The sequence below is a fragment of the Paramisgurnus dabryanus genome, chromosome 1 (assembly GCF_030506205.2).
Source record: "Paramisgurnus dabryanus chromosome 1, PD_genome_1.1, whole genome shotgun sequence".
Classification (NCBI taxonomy): domain Eukaryota; kingdom Metazoa; phylum Chordata; class Actinopteri; order Cypriniformes; family Cobitidae; genus Paramisgurnus; species Paramisgurnus dabryanus.
Window position 1 is genome coordinate 70,526,723 of NC_133337.1, and position 19,942 is coordinate 70,546,664.

The window sequence follows — 19,942 nt, forward strand, 5'->3', positions numbered from 1 at the left end:
CCAGCCTCTTCAAATGTGGCAAGTCACAAGTTTCTGTGAAATTCTAGGTCTGAGCTACGACTCGTCAAAGTTTGTCTCCATGTTAAGTCAATGGGATTTTTCGGCTGCTTTTTCGCCCCTGGGGCGAAGACCGTACCCCCGATCGCTTATAAAAGTCATAGCACACTATTCCCGAATAGTCCGCACGTTTGAGAGTTTGAATGAAGTTTCTAAGTTAAGCGGTTCGAGCCGTATTAATTGCGGAAATTTGGTTGGAAGAATAATAATAATAATAATAAAAAGCCCAGTAAGAACAGTACAGCGCATTTTCAATGCACTGTAATAATAATAAAAAGCCCAGTAAGAACAGTACAGCGCATTTTCAATGCACTGTAATAATATCCCTGAGCAATAGTAATAGTGATGCTTTGCATAAATGCAAACACCACTAATAATAAGTATGCAAGATAGTAATAGTGATGCTTTGCATAAATGCAAGCACCACTAATAAGTTTAAGTGCAACAACAGTATGTTGGCTTTCTCAAGCCAACATAATAATAATAAGTTTAAGTGCAACAACAGTATGTTGGCTTTCTCAAGCCAACATAACTAGATAGAAAAGTTTGAGAACAAACTTTATGTTGGCTTGACAAAGCCTGGCCTGAAAAGTTTCAAACATTTTTAAATGTTTTAAGTTTGACAATTTGACATTTGTAAACTTTTTAAAAGTTCATTTCAGTAGCAGGGTTTGCTAATACATTTGGCATAAGACCTGTTTTCAGTCTCTGTCTCTACTCTCACTTTTCCCACTGTTCACTAATTTTGGTCAATCTGGCACACATGCACCCATGATCTGCATCCACACATCAATCTATTAAAACCTTTATAGAAACTGCCAAGTTCAAAAACAACTAATATTATGCTGATAAAAATAAGCTTATTTAGCTGATTTATTTATTCTTATTATTCTGCTATTATACATTACTACAGTTAAACAAAACGTTACTAAAAGTTAAACTATATTAGTCTATATTAGTCATGTTGTATTAGGCCTATGTTAAAGCTGTACATTTTTGCCACATGTACATTACTGTGAAAATCATTAGACTACTCCCTAAATAACTACAATAGGCCTATAACATTGACACCCATTTCTGAAAAAAAAAAAATCTGTTACATTAGTACTTAGATTAAGGTCTACTGACAAATATATTCTTTAAGAAATGTAGTACATCAGGGAAACCAATTTAAAGTTATGAATAAAGTAAAACCAAAACAGCTGTCAGATAATCTATAAGAAACAACACAACAGATTTTCCAATTTGTTTATTTGTTTAAAAACAAAGGCGTGATCAGACTCCACAGATAAACATACCAAAGTACATCATTAATTCTAAATATGCTAACTGAAGATGTGATATGCATTGTTTCAAAATGCTTAAAGAAGTCACACAACATCTTGCAAGAATAAATGTTGTTAAGTATGAAAGAATTTGTTTATTAATGGGCAATTCTAAAAAAGTCCAGCATAAGCTGGTGAGCTGGTTTTAGTTGGTCTCCTAGCTTGGTTTTAGCTGGTATTGCTGGTGTAGCAAGCTGGTCTAGTTGTGTTTTGGTCACTTTTTAAGCTGGTCTAGCAGTGTTTCAGTCACTTTTAAGCTGGTCTTGCTATGTTTTGGTCACTTCTTAAGCTGGTCTAGCTGGACTTAGCTGGTCAGGGTGGAAGACCAGCTGACCCACCAGCTTGACCATTTTTTCCAGGCTGGGAGGATCAGCTTAGATCAGCTTCTGCCACCTTAAAGGCACTAGGGGGTGCTAGACATGTATTTTTCACGTCACGTATTTCTTCACAAGCGACGCCACTGTCGCAAAGGAAAAGACAACCTTTTAGGTCACAAAGTTTGCGGTGTGCCTTTCAGCATGTCAAATTAATATAATTTCATGGGTTTTATTTTTTCAAACGCCAAAAGATCGCGTAGCTCACATTTACAAGCCAGTTGTAACGGTGGTCGCTTGGTTAAAGTTTTTCTAAAAATATTGCCTTAAAGGGGAATCGAACCTGGATAACCCGTGTTGTAAGCCTGTGCCACTTCCTTCGTGCCACAGTGTCACACAATTTAAGCTTAGTAGCCTCCAGTAAAATGCACTGTAAAATAAATAGTGTTTGGGCGCCAGACAGGACTTATGTATGCAAGCAACATAACATTACTCACTAGTCCCAAAGCATTACGGCCAAGTCAGCGTCGGTCAGTGATTTGGACTGCAGTGTTTGTTATAAATCCATTGCATGTTTAGTCAAGACTAAACAGGAATTAAAAAACTTTAATGTGTTCTAAATCTTTTTACTTCACTTTCACGGCGCTCATCTTTCCTGGTCCGGACAGATCGCTTTACATCATATCTAAATGAAGACGCATATCGATAGGCGCTTCAACCGCATGCGGAACAGCTCAGAGTGTTTTTATTAAAGGTTTAGTTGGTCCTCGATTGGTTTAGCAGTGTTTGATGCCATTGTAAATTATGGAAAAACCATACACCTGACCGGTGTAAATTTGAACATAAATTAATTACATTACATTACAGTGTAATGATCCACACCAAATATTAATATATTAATATATATTTACTGTTGATTCATACAGCCAACCTACAGGAGAAAATTGAACTGCAATGGAATTTAGTGTTTTATTGAACTGAACAATTAATAACACACATTATGATCCACTGTATAAGCTATGTTCATTATAGGTTTTCATATTTAAAATTACTGTCACCTCTCTCCACACACTCTCTCTCCCCGTGTGTATACAGAGATACACAAAGGTGACAGTAATTTTAAATATTATTATGAAAACCTATAATAATTAAAAATTAGCCATGGTTTTAGAACAGTTAAAACAACAACAACAAAACATGGTTACTGTAGTAAAACCATGGTAACCACAATAGTAAACCTTGGCTAGTGTAGTAAAACCATGGTTATGCTGATAATAATCAATACACAAAAAACATTGTTACTACAGTTTTACCACAATAAAGCGATGGTTAATTTTCGTAAGGGAGGTACAGTGGATCGTAATGTGTGTTATAAATCAATTCACGAAAACAGTAAATTCCATTACAGTTCAATTGTATATGAATCAACAGTGAATATACATATATTTTAATCTTTGGTGCGGATCATTACATTGTTTATCTTATATTGTGTCAATTTACACGACACATATATTTACATATTTTTATTTAAAACAGATATAGGCTACAACTGATGTTTACAAAACAAAATAAATGGCAGCTCTTAAAACTGTCTTAAAACTGTTTCCAAACAATTTATTGGTCATCAAAATACAAACATTTACATGAAATAAATACAATTTTGTTAAATACCATTTTCCATATAATTTATAATTTTAAATTCAATAAAATGTTTCAATTTATATTTTGCATTTATTTCAAAACAATCATACTTTTCAATTCATATTAAGAAATAGTTTAATTATTGTATATGCTATTTTATCACCACTCTTTCTGTATCATATAATTAATAAATAATAAACAAATTACTAAACAATTAAACAGCAACAACAATATAGGTAACAACTAACAGGCCCTACTGCAATATTTTGCAATAAAAAAGATTAGCCTACAACAAGTAGGCTAATCTTTTTTTATTTAACCTACATTTCATTCTGACCTAAACCATGCATACTAATGATTTTGGAGTGTGTGTGTACAATTGTTGTATGCAGTGGAAGCCTTTGCAGTAATTCTCTGCAAGTTCCTCTATAAACATTAGTGGGCAGGATGTATTCTGTGAAGTCTGCTGCAAGCAAGACCATCTCGTTTTCTCCAGGATTCACTGCTATGATTTGTACGGTCTCTTCGGTCCTCAGGTCAGCAACCTGAATTTAAAGAATATAAAAACAAGTCAAACTTTTTTCAACACTGTATTTTCTGCAAGATAACACAAAACAACTGTTAACTTATTCTGTATAAATGTCTGCCTTTCTTGCTTACATTAAGGTTCTCAATACGTCAAATCATGTTGAAAACAGCGGTATAGAGATAAGTAAATTGTGTGGGAAAATAATGTGTTTTTTTTACAAGTAAAACATGAACACATGTTATATTGCACACTGTAAACACAATCAAAGCTTTAAAAACACATAAAAAACTATTTTACAGATTTTTTTGTGGGACATAAGTGATGTGTTAATGAGGTTATAAATGCTTAATAATTTACAAGAAAATATAGATGCAGCTTAAAGCTACTTAATAAAATGAAATGGTGAAATGTTTATTAGTTAAACTCAATTGAACTAATTAATTTTGCTCCCTCTCCCAGATGCATGTGATCATGCTCTTTACTCCTCCCTCCCTTCTTCTCCTCCCCCAATACCCTAACAGAATCCTTTCTAGTGTGATTTTTATAAGTTTACCTGTGCACGGGTATAGGTGGAAGAATTAAGTTTGCACTGGCCATCAGGTCGAATAGCAGCCCTAAGGTGGGAGAGCTCCACTTCTTCTCCCAAGTGGAGCTCTGTTAGGGCCTCATCCCTCCACATTGAGATTTGAATTATCCTGTCTCCACAGCGGAGGGATAGGTCCAAGATGGGGACGTTTTCGTCTTTCACTGTGATCATTCTTGCCACCTGCAACTGATAAATAATATGGTGATAACTTTTTATTAAAAAATTGTTAAAAAATGCATGCAAATCCTTAAAGGGATAGTTCACTCAAAAATAAAAAATCTGTCATAATTTACTCACCCTCATGTTGTTACAAACCTGTATAAATGTAATTGTTTTTATGAAGACAAAGGAAGACATTTTGAGAAATTATTGTAACCAAACTGTTCGTGGACCCCATTTATTTGTATTCTTTATTCCTACTATGTAACTAAATGGGGTCCTAAAACGGTTTGGTTACAAACATTTCTCAAAATATCTTCCTTTGTGTTCATCAGAACAGAAATGTATACAGGTTTGTAACAACATGAGAGTGAGTAAATGATGACAGAAATTTCATTTTTGGTGAACTATCCCTTTAAGCGAGGGTTTCCCTAAGGGAGAAAAAAATCCCAGAGGGAAGAAATTTCTTAAAAAGAATTGCAAAAAACGTCTTAACTGTCACCCTTATTTGGTATACCACATTTTTGTTATCCCTTATTCACCCATCCCCTGGTGGACATGCCACCAGATAACCACATGACAATGCTCAATGTCAAGCCCTGCAATACATTTCATTTTGTGTTTAATTAAAGAAAAAATAAAGTTAATTTTTTGAGTAAGTTACTTAAATGAACTTACCTTTTCTATTTTACCCTTGATAGTTATGTACCCTCCTCGGGTAAATAGATCCTCCTCTTCCCCAGTCATCATAGTTGATGGAAATGTCAGGGTGTCTCTTGCCTTTTGCTCGGCCTCATCTGTTAGGTCGAGTGGGGGGGCTAAATATTTTTTTGTGTTTGGCCCAATAAAAAGGCACTTTCTTCCATACTTAATGGATGTTGAATGGCCTTTAATTACATATGTTTCCCCCTCTTCAAAAAGAGGGATGACCCCATCAGTCGGTGCCAAAAAAGAACTGTGGCCGTCAGTGAGGACACTGATGGTTTTGGTTTTGATGGTGGCGATTTTAATTCTTTCCCCCTCCATCTCATAGGAGGCAGCTCTGGATGATGTAGATGTGACAACACATTTGCATGTCATTGGTGGAGGGCGGCGGTAAGGCGTGCTTTGTGCTGACATCCTGACAATAAGAAAAAATACAAAATATATTTTGGTCAGATGTTAAGAAAAAAGTTAAATGATTAAAGTAAGTAAGTAAGTCTACTGAATGCGGCATTGGAGACTATTGGCACTTGGTATAAATAGAAAACCCGAGTGAAGCGCGAGTAAAATCTGTAGCACTGAGGTAAAATCCAAGGCGCCAAATGTGCATTTTTTTCTTTCGGCCAAAAACATAAAATGGCATTTTGGTCGAAATTTCGTGCATCCCTTAACATTAATTACACTTTGTATAAAAATAGTTCATAACTTGACGTGAGGTAAAAATTGCCTCAGAAACACTCCTGACAGAAACTCTTCAGTCAGCCTATATTCTGACAAAAAATGTAAATAGTGTCAAATGTTCGACATCTAATATATTAAATAATTGATATCTAATAAAAAATATTATTAAATAATTGATAAATGAATATTTTTCTGTCAGACAGTAGTATGTTACATTTTCAAAACTGTAATAACATTTTACAACCTTTTACAAATTAAACAGTATATTAAATTAAATATATATATTTTTATTTATTAAATTTTAGTCATAGATACAATTGTTTGTGAATTATTACCTCGATAAAACTTCTTCAGTCGTCTTTGCGGAATGATGTGCCGTCTAATTATTATTTATTATTATTAAACCTTTATTTTACCAGGAAAGAAAGCACATTGAGATTAAAAATCTCTTTTGCAAGAGCGTCCTGGCCAAGATTAACAGATACAAGTACATTTGAGTATGAACAAAAAAAAAAAAACATCAACAATACATACACATATACACACACATCAAAATTGCACTATCAATATAAAACTAGTTAAAACATCTACAGTCTGATGTTTCTTTCTCCAATTCATTTAAAAGTTTTTTAAAATTATCTAATGAAACCAGTGACCTCAGATTTAAAATACTTTGCAAGCAATTCCAGGCAGAAGGAGCAGCAAACTTAAATGCCTTTTTCCCACATTCAGTACGTACCACTGGAACGGACAATAAAAATATTTCTTGTGACCGGAGGCTATAGCTACAAGCATACTTTTTACAAATATATGTACATAGATAAGACGGAAGTAAACCCAGGATAGATTTATATATGAAAACATGCCAGTGTTTTTGTCTTCTGTCGGACAACGCAGACCAGCCAACCCGAGCATACAACACGCAGTGATGAGTGAGGGTTTTGAGATTTGTTATGAACCTCAATGCACCATGATAAACAGTATCAATAGCATGTAAACACTGTAAAGATGCATGCATATATATAACATCACCGTAATCCAGTACAGACATAAAAGTCGCTTCAACAAGCCTCTTTTTTGCCTCAAAGGAAAGACAGGATTTAATTCTAAAATAAAAACCCAATTTTACTTTCAATCTTTTCACCAATTTTTCAACATGAGGGCCAAAAGAGAGAGCATCATCGATTAAAATCCCCAGATACCTATACTGAGACACAAACTCAATTTCTGAACCTTGAGATGTAGTAATAGGCCGAAGATTATTCCTTGAGATTTGTCTGGATTTAGAAAACAACATAAACTTTGTTTTATCAACATTTAAAACTAATTTTAATTCAAATAAATTACGCTGAACGATATCAAATGCAAACTGTAACTCCGAAAGAGCCTGATTGGGTGTGGATGCTGAACTATAAATAACTGTATCATCTGCATAGTAATGACACTGTACATTATGAACATTCTGAGCAATATTGTTTATATATATGGTAAATAAAAGTGGTCCAAGGACTGACCCCTGTGGTACTCCTTTAGTAACATTGAGCGAACCAGAGATGAATCCTTCTGCCTGTACACATTGAGTTCTGTTTGAAAGATAGTTATTAAACCAGCCGATGGTACGTTTAGATAGTCCAATATCCATAAGTCTTTGTAGCAGTAAAGTATGATCCACTGTATCGAATGCTTTTGATAGGTCGATAAATAAAGCTGCACAATGTTTCTTATTATCTACAGATTCAATAAAATCGTTTAAAACCTTTAAGGCAGCTGTAGTTGTACTATGTTGTTTTCTAAAACCAGATTGAACATCAGACAGGATGTTATTGAAGGACAAGAATTCTTTCAATTGATTATTGACAAATGTTTCAAGGACTTTGGCCAAGACTGATAGCTTAGAAATAGGTCGGTAATTATTTGGGTGTGTGGGATCTCCACCTTTGAACAGGGGAAGGACAAAAGCTGATTTCCATATAGGTGGAATTTCATTTAAGACAAGAGAAAGGTTAAAAATATAAGACAGAGGTGGGGCAATAAAATCAGCTGCTAGCTTTAAAAAGTAGGGTTCTAAATGATCAGGACCTGCCGATTTCGAAACATCCAAAGATTTAAGGGCTTTGCACACTTCAGAGATGGCTATTGGTGAAAAGTTGAAAGAATGACTAGACAGTAAGCTCTCTGACTGAACAGTCAAAGGGTTCACATGAGCACCATTAACTGAATCAAACAAAAAACCAGAAGCTATGAAGTGTTCATTAAAACAATTAAGCATATTTACTTTATCAATGATTATATCAGAGCCCTTATTAATACATGATGGAAGTTCGGTACCTGTACTATTTTTAGTTAATGATTTAAGACTTTTCCAAAATTTTGCTGGATTATTTAAATTATTGGTTGTTTGTTTAAGGAAATGCTCAGCTTTAGCTTTCCTGACTGCAACTGTGCATGCATTACGCAGTCTCCTAAAATCAAGCCAGTCTGAATTTAGATCGGTTTTTCTGGCTTTTGCCCATGCTAGGTTACGCTCATGAAGCATATTTGATAAAGGATGAGAAAACCATGCATTATGCCGACCCTTGACCCTGTACCTTTTGAGAGGAGCATGTTTGTTAACTAAAGCATAAAATTTTGCATAAAAGAAATCCCAAGCTATGTCAAGGTCAGGAATTAAATTAATTTGTTCCCACTCCAAATTACTCAAATCATGTAAAAATCCTTGTTCTGAGAAATGTTTCATGTCACGCTTAGTTATGATGTTTGGTTTAGTTTTAGGAATTTTTGTGTTTCTTACTGTTGCGATGACACAGTGGTCACTGATGTCATTCGCAAATATAGATGCAGTTGAATACTTATGAGGAATGTTTGTTAAGATTAAATCTATTAGTGAAGATTTATAAGATGATTTATAAGATTTATATATATAATCTAATAAGCCTGCAGCTCTTCTGACTGGAGAAAGTCCTGACTGCGGCTGAAGAACGGGGCGTGGCTACAAGCGTTGTTCTGCCAATAGCTCGTTTCATTGGTTAGTAGCAAAGAGCTAGGCTTGTTGGACTTCATGTGGAGCCGCAAGAACCGGCATGCAGATGACGTCAAAGTACCGCGAGAACGAGTCGAGAAATCATAGGAGGAAGTCTTCTTTCGTCTCGCTCTCGCGGTACTTTGACGTCATGCGCCTGTCAGATTTAGCAGCGCTTATGAAGTCTTTTTATTGCTTTAACAACGAGAACAATACAAAAGTACCAGGGGTATGTATAAAAAAAACAAAGAGTACACACAGCATAGAAGGTAGATTTAACAAATTAAATAAACAAAACATGAATACAGACAAAATAAATATATAAATAAATTAAAATAATATTAAAAGTAAAAAACAGGCCTTTGCTAAATCACAACAACTTAAATGTATTAAACAAATACACAGTGACAGCTTTTTGTTTGTACTCTATAGTGTTTATATAAATATCTAATTCTTTAAGTACCACAGAGAAAAGATGTTTCCGATTGCTGAATTTACAACAATGAATATGGTGTTTAACAAGTATAATGGGCTACATAAAGTTTTATTTTATTTTATTTATTTATTTATTTTTGCGCTACACGAAGTCGAACCATAGACTGTATTTTTTTTTTTTTTTTTTTTTTCGAACCACTGTAAAAAGCTTCTTGTTTGCACATGACGTCACATCAGTGGCGCGAACTACCCTAAACCCATCATCTCGCGAGATTTGCCTTTAGCGGTTCTGCCTCCAGCCAGGTAAAGTGCCTTAAAATTTTTCTCTGGTGTTGTCTGAGGTAATTTTCGACATAAATTCGTAAAATGTGTAAATACGACGGTGAATTTAGTTCACAAGATTATTTTAGACACAATGTGATTAATAATTTAGATATCAGTATAGTATTGCTACAGTTTAAACGATAAACTATGTGTGCACGTACTTGCGTTATATTACATTCAAGTAGGTTAACGTTAATTCCACACGAAATACTAGAAGCTTTGCACGGGTGGTTTAAATGGGAGCCGTTTTTTTGTAGTAGAGATATCGTGAGCTAGAGTATATGTGTACTTGTTTTAACATTCATTATTAAGTTTAGCGTTTGTTGGCATTAAGGTTAGCATTTGTTTACACGGTTGTTTCGTGGGCTCGAGCGTCCACGTAGGCTTCGAGCTTTCACGATTTACAAGAAACATTAACTGTTTATTTGTTAGACACCCACAGTTTTGCTTGAGCGTGTCTTGAGTCTTATAAGCAAAATATACTTGTTTTTACTTTGTACTCCTGATACTGGATACCATTACATGCTGCTATAGCAATTCTAAAGATGTGCTTATTTGTGTTTTCTCGTCTTTCCTTGTCCATACTTTGCTTTCACATAATTTGTGCTGTGTAGACACATTTGTAACACGTCATTTTTTTACTTGCATTGCATTTTAAGCAAGTAATGTCTATTGTCTTTTTTTTGCTGTTCTACAGACAGGTCAACGCTACAGCTGTGTAAGTATTATTTTTGACTGATAAATTATCTGTATACATATGTAATATTTCATGTAGATATCTAGTGATTATTTATTTCTTAATATTTTATGTTCCCTAAACAGCAGCCAACATCCAGTTTGTGCTGCTGCACAAGAAGACCCACTTCTATTGCTTAAATATTCAAACGAACCCAAAGGCTCTTTTAAGAGCCATCCACATTGCACAGGTAAGTCACTTTTATGTAATTTTGAATCACGTAATTGAATGAAGTAATTCCTTAATAACATAAAAAATGTAGTATATATGTAGTATTTACTTAAATGTTTATCATTTGTCAGTGGTGGACATTTTAGCATGTTTGAAGTTGCCCTATATAGCCTAAAGTTTATTTTATGTAGAAGGTATGACACTCCACTTATCCTATGAGACGAGACACAGGTTTTGAGTAATGACAGCAAGATAACTTTATATAAAATGGTTAATGATGGAATAACTAAAATAACAAAATTTTAAAATGTTTTAATCAGGGCTTGACATTAAACATTAAACAAGCATTGGTCCGCTCCTAAAAATAACAAAGTCTGTCAAGTATAACCAGGCTTTAAAGCAGGGCTGGGGAACCCTGGTCCTGGAGGGCCACTGTCCTGCAGAGTTTTGTTACAACCCTAATTAAACACACCTGAAAAAACTAATTAAAGTCTTCAGGGTTACTTGGAAATGAAATTCAGGTGTGTTTGATTAGGGTTGGAACTAAACTCTGCAGGACAGTGGCCCTGCAGGACAGTGGCCCTGCAGGACCAGGGTTCCCCACTCCTGCTTTAAAGGGACACCAGGCAAGTCTGAGTATTATTTCTCTACCAGCTCCCCCTAGTGCCCCCTAGTGTCTGGAAGTAAATATAATTATAAATAAATAAGGCATTCTTCCCGGACGCGTCCTGGCCAGGATTTTGGTGCATCTTACAGAAGTCGTATTTGTTGACCGCATACGCCACTCAGTTAAAAACATAAGATTTGCAATCGTAGTTTTATTCTTATTTTAAAATGTAACTGTTGCCTTTCTGTAATAATAATAATCCTCTATGACGAATGCGGTTGACAAATATGACTTCCGGAAAATGCACCCGAAATCCTGGCCAAGACGCGTCCGGGAAGAATGGCACGTATGGTCACCCTAATATATATATTAGGTCTGAAGCTCTTTTTCTTTTCTTGGAATCTTCCGTCAAGGGTTTTCGCTGCTGCTTCCCCGGCTCTGCCATTTGCAACAATCGCTAGCCGTGTTTCGCTCGCTTGCCTCTGTGTTGTTTGCCGTAAAGTAATCCTGCTTCTCGCGATATCTGAGACTTTGTGAGACTGAAGGACGTCGGGTCGGATATAGCGAACTTGCAAGTGGTGTATTCTTCCTACAGGCGGTAGGGGCGGGCGAGAGAGTCTTCATTCGTCCTGTAATGAGTCATTTAACCATATACCGACTTACGAAGATGATTTATTAATATAAAAATGCTGCCTTGTGTCCCTTTAATGAGAGGTCAGAGTTGCAGCAGAGTGACTTGGATGCTACAGGGGTGTAAAAAACATGTCATGTGAGAGAGAGTTACTGAAAAACGCGATGTGCAAAAATCTGTTTGTGGTGGCATTTTCAAGTTATCTTAAGTTAAGTGTTAATGTCAAGCCCTGGTTTTATTGAATCTGATTTAATTAAAGTAATCTGATATAATAATTATTGAAGCATATTGGTAGCAAATTTCAATTAAGAATGTTATATGCAACATAATAATGCAATATGTAAAATAGCAATGCATTTCTGTATTTACATTTACATTTTCCATGCTATATGTGCAATGTTGGGTGCAAAATAAATATTCAATAATTTAATTTACTTTGTGGTTTTCTACAGTCCTGTTTTTATGCTTTTTAAGTTGCAAAATTAAAATGGAAATGTATTACCTGAACTGATTAAATGTGTTTACAGGATGGGGTCGTGGTCAACTCGGAATTCATTGTCAGTTAAATTTTGCTACATCCATTGTGCGCTATGTAAATGAAAATCCCATGTCCTACCTGTAAATATATTTAGGAAAATTACATTTAAATTATCGTTTTGCTACAGTTTTTGCTTGAACATATGAAGAGCTCTTTTCCAAAACGCGATAAACGCCATTTTAAAAAAAAATGAGTTTGTCAGGTCATTTGGCTGTGTACTGAACCTATTCACTGCTCCATGAATGTTTTATGTCAAATCATTACATTTCCTTGTTAAAATGTAGGTACAAGATGCCATTCTTTTCCAAAACGCGATAAGCGCCGAGCCTATTTTTAGCCTAAACGCGATTTATCCTCTCGACCAATCAGAACTCGATGAGCGTTTGACGCAATCCAATGGCGGCGCTCTGAACAGATGTTTGTTTATGTTCATTCATTACTCAAATGAGGATTAATGTCATGTTAATACATCACCCGGAGAAGGTACCCGTTTGCAAGGCGATCTTCATCAAAGTGTTTGGTATGTACAACTTTCGTTTCAGAACTGGCTCGTTTAATACCGTTTTGTACGTTTGCAATAAAGTTTTTTTCCTGTGAAGAAGCCTGCTAACGTAACATGAAAAGTACTGAATAGTTCGATAGCCTGCTGATAGACAGACTGGCGTTTGATACATTGACCAATGTCGTGCAAAAGTACAAAATGTGGGTAGTGAACAATGCAGGGACATCTGTAAAGTTTTGCTTTTTGGATTGGACATTATGAGCGCGTTGTTACATGGTATGTCATTGAGAGCAGATCGAGGGGAGCTCGCTGTGTGTGCGTGTGAGGTTAATACAACTGTGTGTAGAGGAGAGAGAGAGAGAGAGAGAGGGAGAGAGAGCGTGAGAGAGAGAGAGAGGGAGAGAGAGCGTGAGAGAGAGAGAGAGAGAGAGAGAGCGAGAGAGAGGTGAAATATATCAAGCAAAAGGGGTTCCTAATGCCCTGCTAAGGAGAAAACTGAAATGGTGGAGGGAGTAATAGCAAGTTAGTTATGTGTAATTCTGTTTATTTCATACTGGCTCCAATGTATATCACAATCTGAATAATTTACTTATTCATTTATAGTATAAAGAGTCCCTGAGTACATGTTGCATATTCTGTTATTTGTTTTGTTTTGTTTTTTAAAGAAAAAACATACATTTATGGGAAAAATATATGGATTTATAGCGTTTTGAAAAAAAATAAAATTAACTTTAAATTTATAATCAACAATATTGTTGTTTGATTTAATAATCATTATTCAACATGTTTAGATTGAGCAAAAAATCCATTATAACAGCATAAATTGAATATTCACAAAATGTGTGGGTCTAGGTAAAAAATGTACTTTCTGAAAACTTTTGAAATGGATTTATAGCGTTTTGGAAAAGAGCTCTTCATATATTACCTGAACTGATTAGATGTTTAAGCAAACATCTATTTTTTTCCAAATAAATTTTGCAACTAAAAAAACATAAAAAATGCATTTAATACAGGTCTGTATTAAACTGCAAACTATTGTAAACTATTTAAGTTTAATTTTGCACCAAACATTGCAAATATAGCATGGAAAATGTATATTTAAATACAGAAATGCTTAACATTATTACATAATGCATTACCATTTCACATAATCCATTGCCATATGGCATATTACATTATAAATTGAAAATTGCTACCAATATGCTTTCATAAATAATCGGTTCAAATACAGTATTAAAACAAAGTAAACGCATGATTTTATTGGACAATGTTAAAATATAAAGGTGCTGTTTTCTGGACAGTGCTCGAGTCCAAGAGTACAATGCTTGTTTGAGGTGTCTTAACAGAAAAATGTTTGCACTGACATTGTTTTGTTTCTAAATGCACAAGTATTTTAATGTATTTTTGTAGAAACTACTTAAATGTTCTAATAAAACTAAGGCCTAGTCCTGACTTAATCTAAACGCCCTGTGATGTAATATAAACCAACATTATGCATTATGATAAATGCTTGCAGAAGGAACAAATGGCTGGTGATTGTTGTTTTACTTAAATTTTTTGTACAAGATCACAGGGTTACTTTAGTCCAAACTATATGTAAATTCACTTAATCTTTAATATTTGGACACTTCTTTACAACAAAAGTGGTACCGCCATCAAGTTGTTCCCAAATTCAAAGAACAAACATAAAAGAACATGCAGTAAAAGGCTGAATAATATCATGCAAGATTGTATAAAAGTGTTTCCACAAACTCAACATTATGCTGATTTTGTGAGATTACTTGTCAACTCAACAAGAAATCTTGTGATGTTTTAATATCATAAGATTTTGTGGCATGAGATCTCATCACACCTCTAGTTTAATGCATAAGAAAAGTTAAATTGTTAGTGAGGAAATGCAAATATTTGTTGCTGTTTTTACGGATGTTTTAGTGAAGTAATTTTTGTAACACCTGTTAAATTAATTTAGTAAATAAATGACTGCTTTACAATAATATTTCAATAACAGGGACATTTTGACAAAGGATTGTTTAGTTTATTGAAATGCAAATGACTATCTTAGAAATGCTTTGTATGACTTAAGTGATAGCAGAACTACAATAGGTTGACACAATTTTTTGTATAACTTTAATCATACCTTGTCTGAACCTTAAACCCAAATTTGTCTTTTTGTTTTTCTTTTAGAACATCTATTGGACGTCTTATTCATTATTGTAAGTAACACTGTCAGATATTACAATTTTACAGTATCTTACAAAAGTGAGTAGACCCCTCACATTTCAGCAGCCATTTTAGTATGTCTTCTCAAGGAACAGTACTATAGAAAGTTTGATATATTTTAGAGTAGTCAATATGCAACTTGTGTAGTAGTATATATTTACTGTCCTCTGAACATACAGCCATCCCCCCCTCCCAGAACATTTTAGATGTCTCCTTATATAAAACACCTGATTCAGTTCTTGTTAGTGTGTTAATTAAGGAAACATTTCAAGCATTCTGGAAGGAGCCTGATGAGTGGATTCAATTGTTTCATATAAGGATACATCTAAAACATTCTGGGAGGGGTGGGGGCGAGGACTGGAGTTAAGACCCACTGAAATAGGAGTACTCACTTTTGTTGTCAGCTATTTTGACAATAATGGCTGTAGGTTTAGTTATTTTCAGAGTATAGTAAATCTATTCTGCTATAAGTAGCACATTGATTTTAAAATGTATCCAAATTTTATTTTTGTAGTATTGTCTAGTGGTGGGAATAGTTTGGACCCTCATGAATTGATTCAGAATCGATTCTTAGGTCCCGGTTCGATTCAGAATCGATTCTTGATGTACTGATTAGCATATTTGTGATGTCATCTCAAAGCCAGACTAGTGTTGCGCTTTTGCTACTAGTCTCTGAACTGTCATATACTGTACTTTAATGCAACTAAGTGAGCAATAATGTCATTCTTATATACATATATGTTGTTTCTGTTGTAAGACATTGAAGCCAGTAAAAAATAAAAAAAATATGTTAACTGGAATCAACTCCCACAAACTGACTAACGTTAAGCATATAATAATCATCATTATACACAGATTTTGACAGTATTAATGTATTTAATGCAGCGCACCCAGCGTCTAGATAACAAGCTATGTGGATATGTGGATAGTTTAAGGAAACGCTATTAGCACAGTCAGATGAGTCAGTAAATGAATGTGCTGTTTCTCCCTGCAACTCACTGAACAGAGAAAAGGCAGAGGAAGACCGTCACAAAGTGTATCTTGTTTTTTTGCAGTTTAGAAACGAGGCTGTCCTAGATGTATTTGTCAATTTCTTTCTCTACTGCTTGTGTAAGCTCCACTGTAGGTGCTCGTGCAGTGCACACTCTTTCAAGCTATCCGTGTGCAGCTCCGCTAACCTGTTGAGTCCCACTTTTTGGTTCTGATAACGTCACGTTATTATTTTGTAAGCGAACATTTAAGAATCGATTCTTGACATTTGTGAATCGATTCAGAATCTGCCATGTCCACATCGCGATCCATCGAATAATTGATTTTTTAGTCCAACCCCTAGTTTTGTCCCTTGAGAAGATAAACTAAAACAGTTGCAGAAATGTGAGGGTGTGCTCAATTTTGTGAGATACTGTAGCTAGAACTGTCACGAAAAAGTTTATATTTTACATTATAATATACAAGTAGTTATTTTTATTATTCATAAGACATTTAGTAAAAATAGAAATAGAAAAACAGATAAATATAGTAATGCATGTAATGTCCTGCTCCATTTACAATAATTAATGTTCTCATTTACATTTACTGTGTATGTTGTAATGTTATGTAATATTATGTATGCTGGTTTATCTTTACAGTGTAACTAACTTGTTTTTTTTCTCTGTTTGTTGTTTGTTGTATGTTCTTGTCCTTTCAATACATTTAAATTAAATTTCAAACCTTTACTTTGCTTAAATCTTTACCGCTGTTCCATTCTGTACTTTCACTTCATCAACTAATAAAATAACTGGCCATGCCCCCCCTAAAATGCTGCTGCTCTGCTTGCTGCTTGCTTGCCTGCAACCCCAACGCACCCCAATGCAATCTACCAATGCAAACCTGACAAATGCATCTTGCTGCTTGCCTACGCATCTTAAAAAAATGGCCAGACGCTGAAAACTTATAAAAACGCTGAAAACGTATAAAAACGCTTCTTGTGATTCTGAAAAACGCTTCTTGTGATTCTGAAAACCCCCTTCCTGTGAGACTTAAAATCTTCTTCCTGTGAATCCAACTACAAGAACCAAGTTAACATTGACACCAGTTAGTGAACTACAATTACTGCAAGAGAAAAGGAGCTCCAAAACATCTCTTCCAGTACACCTTGCTGCCTGTTGTCTTCAAGAAGGACCACTGATTCAAGCTCAGCTTTTGAAGACTACTGTTTAACGTTACATTAGTTACATTTTTGTGGTGTTGTTTATCATACAGGTTTATTTTATTTAAATAGATTTTATAAGGTATATACAATTAAATAGTCTTTCTGTAGTCGTTTTAATCACATTTTGATACAAAAACATTTACTGTACAGTAGACGTTAAAGTACATTTGGGTGACATTTTATTTATTATAAACATTCTGCTACATATTACATTAGTCTGAGTTAATAAATCTGTCCCAGTATTACATTAGTCTGAGTTATAACATTTTGGGTGACCTTTTATTTATTATAAACATTCTGCTACATATTACATTAGTCTGAGTTAATAAATCTGTGCCAGTATTACATTAGTCTTGAGTTAATAAATCTGTGCCAGTATTACATTAGTCTGAGTTATAACATTTTGGGTGACATTTTATTTATTATAAACATTCTGCTACATATTACATTAGTCTGAGTTAATAAATCTGTGCCAGTATTACATTAGTCTGAGTTATAATATCTGTGTTACATTAGTCTTAGTTGTTACACCTCTTTTAAGTATTACATTAGTTTTGAGTTGTTTAATCTGTGCTAGAATTACATTAGTCTGAGTTATAACATCTGTTTTACATTAGTCTGTGTTATTACATTTGGGTTAAGTCTTACACTAGTCAGTTATAATATCTGTTTTATATTAATCGGAGTTATTAAATCTGTGCTAGTATAACATTAGTTCTCTTTTTGCATTCCTGTTTATCTCATATATAACTTCAGTGGATAAGTAAACAGTAAAAATTTCCTTAAATCTTATTTAATCTGTGTTAGGAGAGTGTGAATCATACGTGACGTTGTGTGCTGTATAACACCATTGTGATTTAAAGCATTCGTGCTTACAGTTAAGCAATATTTTCATATATTTGTGTGTCATTTATTTAACTTCATTGAGTAATTGATTGCATAATAGACATTACCTGTGGCAATAAGTTCATAATCAGTCATATATTTTAAAATTGATCTGTTTAAGCATTACATCTGCTCCACCTAGTTGCTTCGTATATCTCAATACGTTACTGTGTAGTTGATTATATAGGCATTTTATACAAGTAAAAAGATACTAAAAGGTGTTATTGGTTTAATTCTTTGCATAAACAAACAAAAACAGGCATTACTCGTTTATACACAAATTTAGTGTGAACAGTGTTAACATGCCAAGAAAAGGAAAGAGAAGTGAAGCCCAGAAGCAACGTCGGAAGGTAAAAGATCCAGTAGACACCAGCAGTATTGCCAATTCTGCGACAGGTACAGATGACCTGAACCCATACGTGCTGTCTGTTGTGGCGTCCCACTGTCAAAGTGATCCAAGGTATAATGTTTATTCTAGAGGCAGCCAGTGTACTTGCAATGCATTAATGTTTCTCGCAATGCATAGTGAACATAATGAGTTGCAAAGTTTGGATTTAGATTGCATTTTGCAAAAAGGTGATGCTGTGTACACTAGCGTGAAACAATCACTAGAGCGCAATGGACAGTTTCTTCATAGTTTTTTACATTTTGACGAGCTTCCAAACACAATTGAGACAAACTCACAGTGCTATGACATTGTCAAACATCCCCTGATGTTTGGATTACTGAGAGATACACCTGCACTAACGGGGTCTGAAAACCTTGAAAATACTCTGCAACGTCTGAGACTTGATATAAAATATGCCCTACTACTTTGTGGAGCCCATTGCATCGCGGTGTTCAGAGATTCCTCAGGGAGGTTTGGATATTTTGATTCGCACTGCAGAACGCCAGATGGCATGCTTGCTGACGAAAGCACAGGTACTGCTGTAATGTTGTCATTTGCCCATTTAGAAGACCTTATAGAGAGACTGTTGCTGTTGTTTCAAGGGTGTTTACAGTTGAGTGATAAGGAACAATTTGATCTGCTGCCAGTATCATTTACAAGGACAGTTGCTGATGGATATGAACAACTGACTGAACAAGATCAAATGCATGTTGTTACTACCACTACTGAAAATATAGCCCAAGATAAAAGTATACAATTAAGTGAACTTGGTCCTGACATACTTCAAATGACATCAGATGGTTCTTTTCAGCAACTGACATTGTCAGCTCAAAATTCCCTACAATTACAACCAATAGATGTAAGGCAGCAATCTAAAAAACTTAGCATGACTCAAAGACGAAAAGTTTATATTAAAAAATGGCAGGAAGAAATGGTTCCAAAAAAAGATACTTGTGGCAAAAAACAGGCTCTATCTCAGAATAGTAATGAAGAAAATAAACAGAATAAAAGAAAATTAATGAAACACTATAAATACAGAAAAAGTGCTGAATACAAGGAAAAAAAAGCAGGCAATGAGAACCAAGTATTTGATGGATGTCAATTATAGAGGAAAACTCAAACAAGTAAGGAAAAACAGTTATACACATAATTTAGAATACAAGGAGAAAAAAAAGAGTAATTTAATCACTAACTACAGGAATGATGAAAAATTCAGAGAGAGACAAAAAAAATACATAACTACCAATTACAGGAATGATGAAAAATTCAGAGAGAGACAAAAAAATTACATAACTACCAAT

At 34.6% G+C, this 19,942-nt stretch overlaps 1 protein-coding gene and 1 long non-coding RNA gene across 2 annotated transcripts; one reads left to right on the top strand and one right to left on the bottom strand.

The window, feature by feature from the left end:
- Positions 1-3,632: 3,632 nt before the first annotated feature.
- On the bottom strand, positions 3,633-5,777 carry LOC135734446 (uncharacterized). The gene is made up of 3 exons (XM_065253313.2): positions 5,290-5,777; positions 4,420-4,638; positions 3,633-3,882 (listed from the first exon to the last, which is right to left on the bottom strand). Exons 1-3 carry the CDS (start codon positions 5,728-5,730, stop codon positions 3,658-3,660), a joined length of 885 nt encoding a protein of 294 aa, XP_065109385.1. The 5' UTR covers positions 5,731-5,777; the 3' UTR covers positions 3,633-3,657.
- A 4,550-nt stretch (positions 5,778-10,327) lies between these two features.
- LOC135734567 (uncharacterized) lies at positions 10,328-18,256 on the top strand. The gene is made up of 4 exons (XR_010527429.2): positions 10,328-10,490; positions 10,595-10,698; positions 15,142-15,170; positions 17,097-18,256. It is a non-coding gene; the product is annotated as an uncharacterized lncRNA (long non-coding RNA).
- The last annotated feature ends 1,686 nt before the right edge of the window (positions 18,257-19,942 follow it).